General features: G+C 48.0%; 1 protein-coding gene across 1 annotated transcript in view; it reads left to right on the top strand.

Moving 5' to 3' along the window:
• Nucleotides 1-17985, top strand: part of SH3RF3 (SH3 domain containing ring finger 3) — a 374941-nt gene that overhangs the window by 298045 nt on the left and 58911 nt on the right. The window contains exons 6-7 of the mRNA XM_023190396.3: nucleotides 4376-4546; nucleotides 9093-9346. Coding sequence (XP_023046164.2) covers nucleotides 4376-4546; nucleotides 9093-9346 — 425 coding nt within the window. The remainder of the gene's footprint in view (nucleotides 1-4375; nucleotides 4547-9092; nucleotides 9347-17985) is intronic.

Genomic DNA, 17985 nt, shown 5'->3' with positions numbered 1-17985 from the left:
AAGAACAGAAGTGGGACTTCTGGTAGGAGAACTGGGAATTGTTTACTTATTTTAGAAGAAGCATGAGCAAGCCACCATCTAGAGGAGAAAGGGGATGAAATTAGCGAAGGCACTAAAATACTTTGGTTTACTCTGATTACAGCAGAAGAGAAATCTGCAGACAATTAGCAGCAAGTGAAGATCTTGCTGTAGAAATAAGGAAGCGGTATGGGTAAGCGAAGGCTGTGCTGTTAGTTTCAACAGGCTGCACGTGAAAGCAGACACATGCCATGCCCAGCTGGGTCAGCCGAGTCGGCCCAGCCGCCAGCCTATCCTGTCTGTGCACCATCCCAGGTGCAGTGAGCCCCTAGCCCCCTGCCTGACTGCACACCATGCCTGGAGGAGGCTGTACTTGTCCTCAGCAACCTGCCCTCAAGAGGTGCTTTTTCTAATTGGCATGAAAGCCCTATATACGCTACCAGGCAGTGGTGAGGAAGGCTCTCTGATCCTAAAATCCCATGATTGCCTTAACTAAGTACTTGGAGTACCAACCTGTGAGAATCTGCAGAGGTGATGTCTGAGCATGCAGGGTGGCCTTGGCTGGTCTCGGGTTATATGGAGATGCCCTGAGCACTCCGCAGGGCCTGTGTTGAGCTGCCAAGGTGTTTTGAAGCAAATGGAAGGTGAGACTTGGGCCCAGGAGCTAGGATGATGTCAGCCCTGCTACCTACAGGTGCCGCCTGGTTTTCCCCGCCATGCCAGGCCCAGGTGCATGTGTCTATGAGGACTGGCTCGCCACTGAGTGCAGGGGACGCTGTCCAGCTCAGCCAGGAGACTCTGAACTGGCAGTCCTGACAGGACACAACTCACAGACGTTGGTGGGAAACAGGGTAACAGGTGATGCCACTGTGGCTGCAGGGTACCAGGTGATGCCACTGGGGCAGCAGCAGAGACCCTGAGAGGTGAGAGGGAGGCAGGTTGGGAAGGACCGGTCTCAGTACAAATTGCTCTTCAGTGTGGTCCTTCCAAGGCCTCCTCTTGAGTACCTCAGGGATGACAGCAGATGCAGGTGACCCCCACCTGGGCCAGGGCTCCCCCAACACGAGCCGCATGCCAGAAAACAGACCCAGCACATCCATCTGCTTTTGGTGTCCCCTACGAGGTGCCCAGAGGAAGAAAAAGTAGGCCAAGAAGAGATTTTCCAAAGTGAAGCCAGACTTATTTACATTCCGCTTCCCCCAGCATCCTGCACCTAGAGGCCGAACTTTAAACAGAGACCAGAGTGAAGGATTACTCATCGACAGAACAAACTTAAAATAAGACAAAGAGGCCAAGTGCACTAGTGCCCTGGTGCATGTCAGGGCAGCATCTCCCGACAGGTGGGCCACACCAGGCCTGTGCTTGGAGTGAGGGGGCCGGCATACCCCCTTCAGGACCCCAGCCTCCCCGAGCCACACCTTGGTGCGACTGCCGCTCTCACCTTGCCCAAGCCCTGCCCCAGCTGTGCCCCAGGCCGCACTGACAGCTCCAGCAGCCCAGCCCTGGCCCTACCCCTGAACTTGCGTGACCATGGACAGAAGCTCCATCCCCTCGAGCCTTTGTGTCCGCAGCCGTGAAACCTCTGCAAGAAGGCCACAGACAGCCCTGGGGAGGAAGCATGTTGCACAGGGCCTCCTGAGCAGGGATAGCCCTGCTAGAGGTTCCATGCTCCCAGGTCACCGAGCTCCATGCTGTGCGGGAGAAGTGGCCCAGCCCCAGTCGGCGTGTAGCCGCAGCCAGTCCATGGAATAAGGCCTCCACGGAGCACAGGCCACTGAGCCCCCAGCTGTGCACCTTGCCTACCAGCCCAGCCCAGGAGCAGGAGGGAGAGGAGTCCATAAGCTGTGGTCAGCAGCTTGGGTGTGTTCTGAGCCTGCCTTGGCAGCTGATGAACCCCCCACTCCAGAGCAAAGGCAGCCCTGGACCCCAGAACCAACTAAAAGGAACTGTTGGTGTGGCCTGAGTCGCATACCACCCGCCCCTGGCCAGGAGCCAGCCCGGCTGCACATTCTGCGCGTGGCCACTGAAGCAAACTGTTCTGACACCATAAAGCAACAGATGAGGCTAACTTAAGCAGGATTTACACTCAACTGTATTTCTTTGAGAGCTGGCACATCACTTTGTGCATCATTGTTACTGATTCATAAGCCTTCCACAGATCCAAGCCGTCTCTGCACTCTTCCTCTCCTTGTCTGCCTTCCTTTGCCTCAGCCCAGGCTGTGTGGAAGCCACCCTCCCCTCCGCTCCCCTTCTCTTCCCTCCTCTCCCCTCCCCTTCTCTTTCCTCCTCTATCCTCTCCCCATCCTCTCCCATCCCCTTCCCATCTCCTCCTCCTTCCTCCCCCTCCTCCTGCCTCCCCCTTACTCCATCTCTCTCATCCCCTCTCCTTCTCCATCCCTCCCCATTCTCCTCTCCTCCCCTCCAGCTTCTCTGCACAGTACATAGGCCCATGTTGGCTGCAGTTGTTTGTCATTTTCACTGGACTTTTCCCTTAGTGTATTTCCTCTATGGTGATCAGAACAGAATCACACCCTGGGTTCTCTCCCTTTGTCACCTGGACATAGCATTGAAACTGTGAACACGGTTGGGGGGCGGGTGGAGTTCCTCTCCTGATGGCTTTGTGTATCCTCCTGAAGCCCAGAGTTGTCCTAACCTCACTGTCAGTGTTCACCATTTCAAACAGGGAAAGAAACAAAGATGCCAGCCACAGTTGAAGCCCACAGGATGTCCCTAGGGGGAGGGCATGAGGGACACCTGTAAACAAAGGAAATAGCCAAGGTCATTGAATGAGGGCAGAGGGCCTTGCTATGTAGGATTAGGATGTTCAAAAAGGGTGGCAGATTTCGTGTTAAGGCCAAGAAACTTTTAATCTCTACAAGGTTCTCATGCTGTTCCAGAATATTCCACACTGGTCCTCTTTTTTTCCTGCTTGAGCCCTCGTGAGCCGCATTCTGTTTCTGTTTTCACTGTAGAAGTTTCCTCCAGCATCAGGAGGGTGCAGTTTGGGGTCTGTGAGCTTCCCTCACATCTGCAGAGACATACTGTGTCCACAGGCCACTGGAGAGGGTCAGTATCCCCACCCGGCAGCCTGCACTGGTGTGAGATCCACCAGATGACTCTTCATTAACATTCATCTTTGGTCTCTTATTGAACTGAGGCCTCCACCAGCTTCTGTGGCTGAATCTTGTGAGCAAATAAAAATAATCTGATCGGTTCTCTGCATCCGTTCAAAACCAACCTTCCCCAAATCCCAAAAGTAGCAGAGGACTTTTGTAAGTATTATCCAGTCCTTATAAGGAAAAGATAGAGGGTATAGTTAAGTATTTTATGAGAGTAGCTTGGCCCATGGGCTGAGTTGGAGGCACAGCACCTAAACCCTAAGCTAGGATTTTCACCACTAAATTTAATCTTTTCTTGTTTGCAAATAAGACTTAAAATTAAGGCCGGGGTAATCCCAGCGTTTTGGGGAGGCTGAAATGGGAGGATTGCTTGAGACTAGGAGCTCAAGACCAGTCTGGGCAACATAGGGGGACCCCATCTTTACAAAAAATAAAAAACTTATCCAGCACGGTGGCACACACCTGTGGTCCCAGCTACTTGGGAGGCTGAGGTGGGAGGATCACTGCAGCCCAGGCGACTGAGGCTGCAGTGAGCTATGTTTGCACCACTGCACTCCAGCCTAGGTGACAGGGTGAGATGCTGTCTCAAAAAAAAAAGGTCAAATAATTAATCATGGCACAATTACTGCAAGGAAGTGTGCAACCACAGTTTTCTAACTTAACCACCTTTCCCTTAAAAAGGGCCTCTGAGGTCTCTTCCAGCTCTGGTTGATTGGATAAGCCAGGCAGGAAAACCAGTCCAGGTTAGATTAAGTGAGGAAAACCCAGCCCAAGACTAGCTTAGCTCACCCTCAGTTTTCCCTAAGGTTTCCCTTGCTCAGAGCATCAGACTTTAGACAGTGTGAAGAAGAGGAAACCACGGGAAAGTCCAAAGACCTGGCCCTGGGATGCAGTTCAGAGGTCCTCGAGGGCTTTGGGGTCACTGTGCCTTACTGAGCTGCCTTCCCGTCTTATCAGATGGACAGGTGGAATCCTCCTAAGGCTGTGGGTGACAGGCACACCCCTCCCCTGCAGGCAGCTCCCTGCAGGCCCCCTCCCTCCCCTGCCTCGTGGGTTCGTTGTGAGGAGTGAGCCGGGGAGGGTATGTGGGGCCTCTGTAAACTGCAGAGCCCCCATAGACACTTGTGGGTCTTTTTAGGTTCGGTTCCTCCAAAGACAACCTCCCCCCAGGAACGCCGGCCAGTCCCCCGTTCCCCAGGAGGGCTCCCACTGACACTGGCCCCATGCTTTGCCCGCAGGTACCTGGCGCTCTATGCCTACAAGCCCCAGAAGAGTGACGAGCTGGAGCTGCACAAGGGAGAGATGTACCGGGTCCTCGAGAAGTGTCAGGATGGCTGGTTCAAGGGGGCGTCCCTGAGGACCGGGGTCTCTGGGGTGTTCCCCGGAAACTACGTGACACCTGTTTCCAGGTGAGGGCATGGTGGTGGCAGCCTGGGCAAGGAGAGGGCAAGGACCTACATGCCTTACCGCTGTTGTTACTGATGGAGGCTACTCTGTGAGCCGGGCCCAGAAGGCAGCAAGGCCTCCAGTGCCCAGGGTTCAGCCCCCGCTGGTGTCCCCAGGCCCGCATTTCACCTTCTGAGCTGCGTTTGCACTCAACTCCTTGGCTGTCCTCAGCAAACATTGACCACCAAGGGGAGAAGAACGGAAACAGGAGGAGCAGGAAGAGAAAAGTCAACAGAGTGAGGTCTCAAGTGTGAGTGTGTGTTAATATGAGGACAGTGTGTGCACATATATACAGTGTATTCGGTGTGTATGCGTGTGCAAAGTGTGTGCACGCTTCTGTGTGCTTGCGTGTATAGTATTTGTACATGTGTGCAGTGTATGTGCAGTGTGCATGCCTGTGCGTATGCATACCGTAAGCACAATGTGTGTGCACGTGTGCATAATGTAGGTACAGCATGTGTGTACGCAGTATGTATGCTTGCGTGTGCAGTATGTATGCTTGTGTGTCATCACATATAGATGTGTGATATGTAAAACACTATATACAAATATGCAAAGGAAAAATGATATATTCCCAAAGGTTAACAATTGTTGAGTGGTCGCATCGTGGTAATAGGTTTTTTTTTCTTTGTGTTGTCAGTGTTTAATAAGTTCTTGTTCTACTACTTTTATAAAATAGAATACGTAATTTTAAAGTCACTAAAGAGACACGGGAGTTGTATGGGAATTTTTCACTGCAATGAGGGTCCACAGCTTGGTGATACCAGTCAGCCTCACTGGGCGTGGCCCTGTGTTGACACTGCAGCACACACACACAAGTGAAAGATGTGGCCTTGGGTTTCTCCTGTCTTTGGAACAGGGCTACAGTGGAAACAATTAAATAACCTGTAGACCCTGCATTGGTTGCTGGGCTGATTCATACTTGCAGAGTATTCTCGGGACACATGCGGTGTTGATATGAGCAGCTCTAGTTCCCAAGCAGTTCTACTTCAGCCAGGGCCTCTCTTGAGGTGCCCAGAAAGGGCCTAGGGATTGATGGAGTTGCCCAAAGCCTGAAAGGTCTGCAGGCACAGGGCTAAAGGGGCAGTTAGAAATCCTTTGCTCAGGTGATGCTCAGCAGGGAAAAGCTTGAGAAGCAAACTGCAGAGGGACTTCAGGAAATGCACCCCCCCAAACCCAGCCACCTGGTCAGCGGGGTGGCTGCTTAGGGGGTGAGCTGCCCACAGCCTTCTGGGGCTTCATCAGTGGTGTGGGGTGACTTGCCCAGCGTGCGTGGCCCCGAAGGTCTCTGGTCTGGATTTCCCACGCCAGTAGCTACGGGTTGGCTCTCTCAGCCTGCAACCGGCCTGTGCTTGAAGTCCTTGGCCTGGAGTTGGGCTCGCCTGTCGTGTCATCAGATAGCCCTTCCAGGAAAGCACAGGTCACCCCTCTAGGTTAGGGGACTCCCTGACCAGCTGGCGCCCTCCAGGAAGGCGCAGCCTGAGATGGCAGGTGTCCACACCTCCAGGCTCGCCCGCCCTGCTGGGGGCATCACTCTGTCACACGCCCTACTCTTATATGAGGAGGCAGGTTCTTCCTCCACGCAGCAGGTTACAGCAGCAGCTTCTGAGGGAGGCCATCGGCTTCCCAGTTTCCAGTTGTTCTCCTCTGATTCTTCCTTTATCGTTACCTGAGAACTTCCACAGACCTTCAGAGATGTAAAGCCTGTGGTTTAAGTCCAGTTTCCTTGCGTGGCACTGGGGCCCTCCACCGCATGGCCGGGCAACTCCTGACATGCATCAGTCAGCGTCACCATGGGGAGCTCTCTTAGGCGGCCCTCACCCCCACAATGCTGGAATGCCTTCCACCCTCTTCCTGCTTCTGAATTAAATCACTGAATATCCTTCAAGAGCTGGGTCCTAAGTCCACTTGCTATATGAAGCCTTGCCTGGAGGCCTTCATCCTTGCCTGTGCCATAGTCGGGATGGACAGCTCTGCCCACCATGTCATCCCAAGCAGCCCACTGACAAGTTCTGCCTGTTAGGCTCATCTACAGGCATGCAGGATCCCCCCCTCACAGGCCAGCCCCTGGGCCACAGTAGCCATCTCCAGCTTTGTTTCCCTGGCTTCTTGCATACCATGTTCATATACAAGGTGCTCAATAAATGCAGATCAAATCAATAAATGAAATCTAGTTGTTCTGATCAAAATGTCTCCTCAAGAACTGTCTTCTGCTGCCAGGGAGTTTGTTATGGGAAGATCCTCCAGCTCCTGACACTGGAGCTCTTAGGGGGGCCCGGGCCCCTCCCTCCACCTCTGCTGTGCACCTCATGGTTGCTCACTCTCCTCAAGCCCTCTTGGTGTGTGTTTTCTGAAGAATGGCAGAGCCAGGAATAAACATTAAGCAAAAGCCACTCCAAATCTAGCGCCGGTAACTGCAGTGTTGGGAGGTCATTGAGTGTCCTCTCTGGTTCCTTAGAGAAGGAACCGCCCCCGGGTCGGCTGCCCCCAGGTCAGTATGTTAGTGGCCATGGGTCCCTCACTGCAATCCATAGCTCAGCACAAAACAGGAAATCTGGCCTTGGTCTTTATCCCCGGAAGTGGAAGACAGCTGTCCCCCGCCCCAAGGCTGTACCCCCAGGACGTATACTTTCTTGATCCCTAGTGGGTTCAGGACAATTGCCAAAGCCACCCAGCAGAAGGCGATGCCTTATCTGGCAGTGATTGGAGGGTGGGCGAAGGCCTACCCCTTCCTGCATAGACCTGGATCCACCAGCTGTCCTTGCCCCCATCATGCTGGGAGACCCTGGAGTGCTGGTGGGTCTCGGGGCTGCGAGTATAGTGCTCAGAGTTGAGCATTCTGAGTTCATTTAAAAACCTGGTGCGAAGGCCGGGCGCAGTGGCTCAAGCCTGTAATCCCAGCACTTTGGGAGGCCGAGACGGGCGGATCATGAGGTCAGGAGATCAAGACCATCCTGGCTAACACGGTGAAACCCTGTCTCTACTAAAAAATACAAAAAATTAGCCGGGCGAGGTGGCAGACGCGTGTAGTCACAGCTACTCGGGAGGCTGAGGCAGGAGAAGGGCGTGAACCCGGGAAGCGGAGCTTGCAGTGAGCTGAGATCCGGCCACTGCACTCCAGCCTGGGCAGCAGAGCGAGACTCCGTCTCAAAAAAAAAAAAAAAAAAAAACCTGGTGCGAGAGCAGGTGTGTGGCTCTTTCCGTGATGGCACGCACTAAGGAAGTAGGACTAGCCAAGGGTATCTCTGCCATCCTGCCATGAGGGCAGAGGGAGAGGGTTTTCTGCTGTCATGAGAGGCAGAGGTGTGTCTGTATCTGTTGTGTTCAGACTTGTCAATATCACCTTGCAAATTAGTGACTCATTTGTGAGCCCACTTTATTTAGTTTTTAAAAATGATTTCCTCGGGGGAAAGTGAGCTCAACGGATAGCAAATGGGATTTTTAAATTCATGGTTTTGGCTGACCTGCTAACAAGCTTGATTGCTGGGGTGAAGTTCAGCACAGCTCTGAGGGCTGGGGAAGGAGGACACCACCCAGGTTCCCTTAGCAGGTGAGTCCTTTTCCAAGAGGCCCCTCTCCTCTCAGCTGCTGTGCAGAAGCCCTCACTCTGTGTTGCCAGGAGCTTCGCTGCTAGAGGTCATGCCCAGTGGTACCAGCCACAGGGAGATGGCTGGACCAGGCCCAGGGGACAGGGGGCAGGCAGCCTGTTCTCCCACCTGTGGCTTTTGGTGTGTCTTGGAATAAGATCCTGAAGGGACGGAAACAGGAATTTACCCAGCTCTTGGACAAATGGAAGACATTTAAGTCCGCTGAAACTGAATCCACAGAAGCTTCCAAGCCCCTAACTCTGCCATATTTCACATCGCTACCTCCAGGACATGGGTTAAGTACAAATACACAGAGGGAAAGTGTGAAAAGCCCAATTTCCAGAGTGGCTGTGTTTCTCTTGTGTGAGCTGATTTCATCTGGAAACTTCAGAGTGAAAGGCCATCTATTTCTGGTATGGAACTGCAAGCTCTCAGACATTCAGAAGGATGTCGTGCTGTGTGTGCCCTTTCCCGGCAGCCAGCAGGTGCGAGGTGGCAGTCGTGCCCAGAGGGGGCCAGCATCTTTGCCATCCTTTCCCCAACGTGCTGGATGCGTCAAGGCCTCGCGGGACATGACTGAGTCATCTGTTCTTTCTGGGTGTATCTGGAGACACACAGCTGTTTGTAAGAACAAACTAAGGCAGTAGCTCTGGTATAAAAGATTTGATTCGGCTCATTCCTCTGTTTCTCAGGGTGGCGTTGCTATTTGTTAAATATTTTACACTGACAGTTTGCACCCCATGAAGTTCTTGTAAAAGGGGCCCTTCTGCCAGTGATGAGCACTGTTTGAGGACTTTGTCCCCAGAAGAGTTGGCCTTCATCTCTCAGAGCCAGCAGGTCAGAGCGAGGCTCTGCCAGAGGCCCACGTGGTGCCATTACCTCTGAGCCTCTCATCAGAATTCCTTCTGCTTTCTCTCCACAGGGTGCCTGCAGGAGGGGCAGGGCCGCCCCGGAATAATGTGGTCGGAGGGTCTCCACTGGCCAAAGGGATAACCACAACCATGCACTCAGGCAGTGGGAGTCTGAGCAGCCTGGCCACTGTCACCAGGCCTGCCCTGCCCATCACCACTCCCCAGGCCCACGCCCAGCACCCCACAGCCTCGCCCCCAACAGGCAGCTGTCTGCGGCACTCAGCCCAGCCAGTGGCCAGCCAAGCCCGGAGCACCATTTCAACAGGTATGTTCCCAGACTCACAGGGGCCTCACCCTGCAGGGCATCAACAGTGGGGCTTCCTGGGACATGCTTGTGAGACACGTCTTGGCCCAAGGCTCCAGCAGTGGCATGTGCGACTGGTGGTTTGTGCTTGTTGTGCTCGTGAACGTCTGATCTCTGGAAAGTTCACTTGCCTTATCATGTTACCCATGCTGGCAGCTGAAGTTAATTTACAAATATTTACACATTTCACGGTGGCAAGAGGGCCTCATGGGCTAATAAGATTAACACCGGCACTTTCAGATGCCTCCCCCGTGAATGACTGCGAGCCAGCCACATGGGTCTTCCATCTGCCGCCCTGCAGGGCTTCCCAGCTAGGCAGCATCTCACAGGACAGGGCTGGGGTACACTCAGGTCCAGACTCTTCCCTTTCTGAAGTGCTCTGAGGCAGGAGGAATGACAGCTGTTGATCCTTCGCCTTCATGGCAGCTGGAGAAACTTAAGGAAAACCAGTTTGGCCCCGGGATGTTGTGAGATGAAAAGAAATTATGGGGTGGACCTTAAGGGCATAAAGAAGGTAAGCACATCTTGGTTGGTGGCTTAGTGTTGAGCTAATAAGAACAGCTGATGCTGGATTCGCAGGCTGATCTGGGAGCCCATGCCACGGCATCTTCCACCACGGTGGAGCCAGTGACCCTGGCATGATGCCAAGTACCCTGGGACAGGAGCACGTAACCCTGAATATCTCTTCCCACCCCAACTCTGTCCTCTCAGAAATCATCTCTTTTTCTCAAAGTGAGGCTTAAAGGGCAAACATAATGTAAATTCATGGAAGCAATAAAATGTACTATTTCTTAAACCAACCAACACAATGACCCATTAGAAGTGTCCAGAAAGAAGCAGCTTCTCAAGTGTGGAAAGAGGAGACAACACTTAGCACAGCAGAGGCCGTATTTCCTTCTTTGGCTTAGCTGATGGGACAAGGGATAAATGTCTGTCATCCACTTGCCCACCCAAGTGGGTGCAGGGTGGGCTTCAGGTACCCAGTGCCCAGCATCATCACTAGGTTCAGGTGGGCTTTGGGTGCCTGGTGTCTGGCACCATCAGTGGGTGCAGGTGGACTTCAGGTGCCCAGTGCTGGTGGTGTACCCTGAAGCAGTGGGTAATTTAGCACTAGGAAAGATTCATGGGTGGTCTGAGCACTACCCTGGTGTCAGAGCCTTCAAGACCTACTCTGCCATTGCAGAGATTCTGTAAGTCTCTACTAGTATCTTTTTTACTTAAATTAGCGAAGAATGATTCTTTGTTTTCGCAACCCTGGCTCCAGGGCCCTGGGAAAGAATCTGCAGCAATATTACTGGGTGCCCAAGCACACCCTGCAACCTGTGACCTTCTGATCAGCCATCCTTCAGCATGGGTTACGTGGATCTGTGTTTTCTGGTAGCCTCTAGCTGGGGATACAGTCATTGCAGTTGGCAAGTGATCTGGTGATCTGAAGTCGTGCTCCCTGACTGGTCAGAGGCAGCCAATATGCTTATCTGTTTGGCCCCTGGAGCACCCAGGCAGGACCAGGGGAGCAAAAGTCCCAGGCCATGTCCCTTCTGGTTTTAAACATCTCATCCAATCAGCCCGGCGTGCTGTACAAATGTTTCCACGTGCACCAGCACTAGAAAGGGTGAGTGGCCTTACTCATCATGGTGAGTCAGCATCCCGGTGCAGTGACCCTGAGTTGTCTGCCCAGAATAGCCAGTATAATGGTCTTTCCACACCAAGCCTTGCTAGAAACGTTCCCAATTCAAAGAAATGGAGCCCTGCCAGTCACTTCTCCCTCTGTGGAATAACAAGCAGTATCAAAAGAAATTGGCAAGGCTGTGGGGCCGTGCAACATTGTGTCTCAGTCCTCCATCACCATAGTAACCACGAGGGTGCCATGAGCATTCTCTTCCATCAGTTTAATGTTACACACGGGGAGAGCAGAGGCACGGGATGGTTAAACGGCTCCCCCATGCATCCCAGCCCAGCACTTGTCCCCATGCTATTGCTGTCACAGCCAGGTTAAAGAATGGCTCCTGCTGAGCCATATCAGTAAATTAAATGCCACTGAGTTCCCGCGGCATTTTCCACTTCATTCTGCATTTAGAGAGAGAAAAAACACTGTTGACAGTCCAAGTAATGGATTGTTCCCCGCAGTAATTGCCCATTTCAGCAGACCCCAACCCTGGCAGGTGGGGGGCATTTCATCAATGTTCTCATCTCGAGCCAAAGTCAGACAGTTTGACAAAGGCTTAATTGCATTGGCCATAGCATCCAATATGATTTGTTCTACTTGATTAATGTAACTCCTTTCCCAAGGGCAGAGCACCCCCTGTAAAGTGCCAGTGTTCCTTGCACACTCCTGTCTGTGCTTAGCAGGAGCAAGAGCCCAGCATAGCCATGAATTCATCAGCAAAGAAGCACTGAGAAGGAGCTATATACAGGCAAGGCACCCTGCAGGGGTCTGGAAACAGAGGAGAACCAGACAAGCCCCATTTCCACCCCAGTTAGAGAGAATGACTAGAAAACAAAGTTCTGTGGTGGGTTTGGTAAAGCACAGCAAAGGAGGCCTGCTTAGGTATTAGGAGAGCGTGGAGGAGAGAATTCATTCCATCTGGGGAGGAAAATAGGAGGAGGATTAGGGGTAAGGCATATGGAAAGTTTTCAAGAGGAGGTGATAATGCCTTGAATCTTAAAGGACAAATAGGAAGTGTCTGAGACAAAACAGAAAGGAGATTCTGAGCAGAGGAACTAGCATGAGCAACGGCCTGGCAATGAGGAAGAGCATAACTCTTTGTTTTGGGAAACTTTATTTAGCTGTGACATAACTAAAGCGAAGGTATGGAAGAAGGAGAAGTCCAGTGTGTAGATGACAGTTCCCTGCAGAGGCACACTGTCCTTTAAATCTGAAAGGTGGGTAGAGCTCAGCATGCAGCAGTAGGAGAGTGTGGGAAGCACTCAAGAAGGGGAAGCATAGGGAGCTCCTGGCCTGCCAAAGCCAGGGGCCTCTGGACGCTGGAATATGGATAGGGTGCAGGAGCAAAGAAGGACCCACAGTGAAGCTGAAAAGCTAAGCAGGACAGAGCATGGAGGTTCTTCTAGACCATGTCAGGAATTTAGATGTTTATCCTAAGGGCAGCGGGGCACATTAAAGGGTATTGAATAATAGACATAGTCATATTTTTGTGTTTAAAAGATTGAGCTAGACTTCTGCTTATAGCCAATCTGAAGTGATGAGGACGGGAGTTACCCTCCCACATGAAACAAATTTAAAAAGCCAAGTATATGAAGCAACAGTTTTCAAGACAACAGACAACCAAGGACTGATTCACAAGAGACGTTGCAGGCAGTGGCAAAGGGAAGCAGGTAACCAGGTGGAGGAGCCCCACAGGCTGTCTGCAGTGAGGACCTGGAGATTAGAATCTGTGTGACAGAGAGGTCTGGAGTTTCCAGGGCAGTGATTGGAGAGGAGAGAGCGGCACAGAGAGGCTGCAGAGCATGCCCTCAGATCTTCAGCCGACAACTAATCTGCATATGAACATGAGAAACGTACCCAAAGCCAGGAAAAGAATCAAAGAAAGAAAGGATTAGTGCTCACAGTGCCCAGAATACACACCAGCTGGAAATAGTGCCTGTTCCCACCAGCCAGACTGGAAAAATTGCAGAAATTACCGAGCATTGAGTAATCTACACAAGACCTTGCCTCTATAGTGGGGAATGTTCTCTTCAGACTGAGCACTGTTCCAGTTTCACCCAACAGAGCTCAAAAGCAACACTCAAGAGTAAAGCTATTTCTGATTAATTTAACTTTGTCCCAGAACAAAGCTTAAGAATATTTATAGGAATACAAAAAAAAAAAAATCCAGCTCTCAACAAAGTAAAAATCACAATGTCTGATGTTCAATAAAAAATTATTAGGCATGCAAAGGAGCAGGAAAATATGACTTATAATGAAGGGATCCTTCAATCAATCAAAAGTGACCCCAAATTGACATAGATGTTGCAAAGACATTAAAAAATGATATTACAGTTGCCTTTCACATACTCAGAAAGTTAAGTAGAGACATAAGACACCCAAATCAAACTTCTAGAAGTAAAAGCTACAGTATGTGAGATCAAGAATATACTAGATGGAATTAATGGCAAATTAAACATTGCTGAAGAAAAAGTATTAGTAAACTTGAAGACATAATAATAGAAGCCGTGGAAAGTGAAACACAGAGATAAAAGACAATTTTGAAAAATGAACAGAATCAGTGAGCAATGGGACAACCTTAAGTGGCCTAATATATGTGTAATTGGAGTCTCCAATGTAGAGGACAGAGGTAGGACAGAAAAATGATTTGAAGAAATAATGACCAAAATTGTTCCAAATTTGATGAAAACCACAAACACAGTTCAAAGACAGTTGGTGAACACCAAGCACAAGAAACATGAAGAAAATTATAACAAAGAAAATCACAACCAAATTGTTCAAAATCTCTGACAAAACACTGAAAACAGCTGGAGGAAAAAAGATACATTACATGAAATAGAAAAAAGATAAAGATAAGGATGATGTCAAGAACAGTTCAAGTGAGACGACAGTAGAATAACCAAAAAAAGTACTGAAAGTAATATACCTGTCAATCTACTCCAAGCAAAAATATCTTTCAAAAAAAGCAAAATAAATAATTATTCAGAAATAGTAGAACTACAAGATTTTGTCACTAATAAAGCCACACTATTAGAAATGTAAAAATAAAATTATTTAGAAAGAAGGCAAATGATACCAGATAAAAATGAAGATCTATACAAAGGAATGAAACGCACTGGAAATGGTAACTACATAGATAAATGTATGAGATGTTTTCTTATTATTTGAATATCTTTAAAATGTAATTGACTGTTTAAACAAAAGTCAAAACAATCTAGTTTGGGATTTAAAACTCAAAAGTAAAATGTACAATAAACAAAAACAAAGTTTGGGAAGGGAGAAGTGGAAGTTTGGTATACTACTGTAAGAATCTTTATGTTATAAAATCATTTGTAAATGACTATAATAAAGTAAAGATGTAAGCAGTCACTAAATATGAAACAAAGAGTTATAGCAAATAAGCTAAAAGGGAATAAAAAGGAATCATGAAAACATCCTATCACTCCAAAAGAAAGCATTAACAGAAGGGAAAAGAAACAATGAATACATGGGTCAAAGAGAAAACATATAGTAGGATGGTAGGTTTAAACCTAAATCATGTAAGTAATCACACTAAATGTAAATGGTCTAAATAACCCTAAATATAATGCAGAGATTGTCACATTTTACTAAAAAGAAACAAAATTCCAATGGTATCCTGTGAATAGGAAACATACTTTAATACTTCAAGTCTAAAGACATAAATAAGCTAAAAGTGAAGGGATGCAACAAGTTATACACATTATTCACGGTAGTTACATTCTATAAAATTATCATGAACACTGAATTTGTGAATACTTAACTATTGTTTCTAGGTGAAATTGGGTGTGGCATGCGTGCATGGGTGTGTACACATATCTCACACAAATTATCATCTTGTTCTAGTAGATTCTATTTTATTTATTTGACAAAAGAGAAAATGAGGTTCAGAAGGATTAAGTGGCTGACCTGTGGCTGCTCTATTAACAGGTGCCAGAGCTGGGATTCAAATAGTGTCCAACTGGCCTCAGAGCCAAAACTTCCTGCACTGTACTGTGTTGCCACCTATCGGATCTATCCTCCTGTCATCTCTGTGTGACGCTGAAACAAAAAGGCAGAATGTCGCCTTGTTCAACCTCAGCTGGGAATATGGGTGTCAGGCAACTCAAATTTTTTGCCATTCCATGAATGTCTGAAAATAACTGTGAAAGTACCACAGACAATGACTTGGGGGTTACAAATCATTTTTCACTAGCAGAAGAATTTGCAAATACAGAATCTGCCAATAATGAGAATAGATTATACCATGCTAATATTAATCAAAAGAAAGCTGGAGTGGTTATCTTAATCAGAGCAGAATTTATAACAATTATATTATTAGAGATAAAAAGGCAATTTCATAACAATAAAGGGATCAATTCATTAAAAGGACATAACAGTTCTAAATATTTATACACCAAGTAACAGAACCTCAAAATACATAAGCAATTATGGATAAAGGTACAAGGAGAAATAAACAAATCTACAATTCTGGTCAGAGACTTTCATCTCTCTCTCTCTCAATATTTGATAGAACAGTTAGACATAAAATGGTAAAAATTTAAAACATTAGAACAACAGTATAATCAACTTGACTTAGTTGACATTTTGGAACATTCTACCCAACAACAGCAAAATACACCTTCTTTTCAAGTGCACACGGAACGTTTACTGAGATAGATGATATACTGGGCCATGATATTTTTAAGTTTCAGCACATGTAAAGGGATTCAAGTCGTGGAAACTACGTTCCCTGACCACAGTGGCACTGAATTAGAAATCAGTAATACAAATAATAACATATTTGATATGCTCAAATAGTTGAAAACTAAATAACATACTTCAAAATAACCCATATATTAAAGAACAAATCAAAAGGGGTATTATAAAGCATTTTGAGCTGAACGAAATGAAAAAGAACAGTGAACGTGGGAGGGCTAACACTGATTTAGAGACTTCTTATAAAACTACTGTAATTAAGTTTATGTGATTTTGTTGTAAAGATGTTTGTTTTTAATATTTAAAAAGTCAACTCTATGGTCTATGTAAAATGGAACACACAATAGCCAAGTGCTGAAGCACTGGCCTACTGGCTCTAGGATAAAAAGCAGGCCTTGTTGGCTGACTTTCAACTCCTGCAGGAGAATATGGACAGGAAGCCCCTGTGAGAATCAGGGGACCAGAGCCAGGTGTGCCAGTTCTAACAGCTCCATCATTTTCCAGAGGACGGGCCATACTAAGCCTCCACCTGGGGTGTGAAAGAGAGAAGAGAGAGCCCCAACCCTGGTCATGGTGCTGAAGATGGCTCTGGCCTGAGGACTAGGACTAGTTCAGCACCCTCCCTGCAGGACCAGAACTCCCAGAAGCCCATTAAACCTAGTTCTGAGGGGGGGTCCCAGAGGCCAAGCAGCACTAACAACAGAACTGCCAGACCCAGAAAAGTAGACAAAAAGCTGCAAGCTCAGGGTGAGCTGGCACACTAAGATTTCAAAGCACAAAGGGGAAACTCACATGTAAGTTAGCCAATAACTCAAGAGATGGGAGGAAAATACGGGAGAAATCGGAGAGCATCTTTGCAATCAGTATGTTTAAGATCTAAGAGGAAAAGAAGGAATAACATACACAAAAAAATAAAGAAAAACAGGAAGCTATGAAAAAATAGGTGGATGGCCATGAATCGGAAACAACTGGATGTGAAAAAGAACCAATTTGAAATTTTGGAGAGGAAAAATATATATTTAAATACAAAACCTCTGTAGCTAGCATAAACTGTAGACACAGGTGAAAGTCGAATTAGTGAAATTGGAAAACCATACAAAGGAATTTATCCGGAATACAGAGCAGAGACGAAAAATATGAAAGAGATGTATAAACATGGAGGATAGATTGAGGAGCTCCAAACTACTTCTAACAGGATTTTCATAACTAGAAAATAGAAGAGGTGGGACAGAGAGAAGATTTAAAGGAGGAGTCCCTGAGAAATCTCCAAAATTGAAGAGGGGCTCAGGTTCTCACACAGAAAGCACAAAGAGTGCTGCGTAGGAAAAATAACCAAAAATCCAAGTCTAAACATGCTGAACTTAAATTTCAAGCATCAAAGGATAAGGAAAATACTATAAAAGCTGCCAGAGGGCAGATACAGATTACTTACATAGAAGTGAATAAAAATATAAGAAAGAGCCAGTGTACACACTGTTTCAAAAATATTAAATGTAAAGAAAAATGGGAAAAGGAGGTATTAGCTAAAAGAGGACAAGGTATAGAAGGAATATTATTTATTAAATGGGAGAGACAACTGGTTAATAAATTATGGGGGGAAAGCTAATAAAGAGGCTAAATATAGGAGAGAAGGGATGAGCCAGAGAAGGTATCAAGGATGTGGGTGAAGGCATTGACCTGGTGGGACCCAGAGTCCTTGTGACTGGAAGGGAGGGGTGTGGGGAAGTGGAGAGGGGGGTTGGCCTGGAGTTGTGGGAGTTCCATTTCATCCCTGAAGTGGGAAGCGATACCCCTGAAAATAAGGAAAGGACAAAGCTGGTGATGCGGTAGGTCATTTATTCATTCCCCTATCATTTATAAAGCACCTACAGATACTAGGGACATACAGTGAACTGAGTGAGGACTCAGTCCTTGGGGCAGCTGTAGTGGGACTGAAACACACCAAAGGTTTAAAGAGGAGAGGAAAGGGAAAAGCAGGGACCATGGTTGCTGCTTTCCTAAACAGCCTTCATCTGTCAGCCTGACTTCAAAGACGGTGTGGGCCACTTTGGCATCACTAACGAGTAGCCCCAGCCAGCTCGGGGTGGGGGCACCCGGGGTGGGTGAAAATAAGGGTAAATCCTACCAGAGATGAGCACACTCTTCACCAGCCAAAGTCATGACCTGAGCTGTGCCTTGCTTTCTCACAGTACAGTTTTTCTTCTCCAGTGGTTCCATT

This window comes from Piliocolobus tephrosceles, chromosome 15 (assembly GCF_002776525.5).
Source record: "Piliocolobus tephrosceles isolate RC106 chromosome 15, ASM277652v3, whole genome shotgun sequence".
In the NCBI taxonomy this organism is placed as follows: Eukaryota; Metazoa; Chordata; class Mammalia; order Primates; family Cercopithecidae; genus Piliocolobus; species Piliocolobus tephrosceles.
The sequence above is the reverse complement of the archived record's forward strand: the minus strand, read 5'-3'. Positions and strand labels throughout refer to the sequence as shown.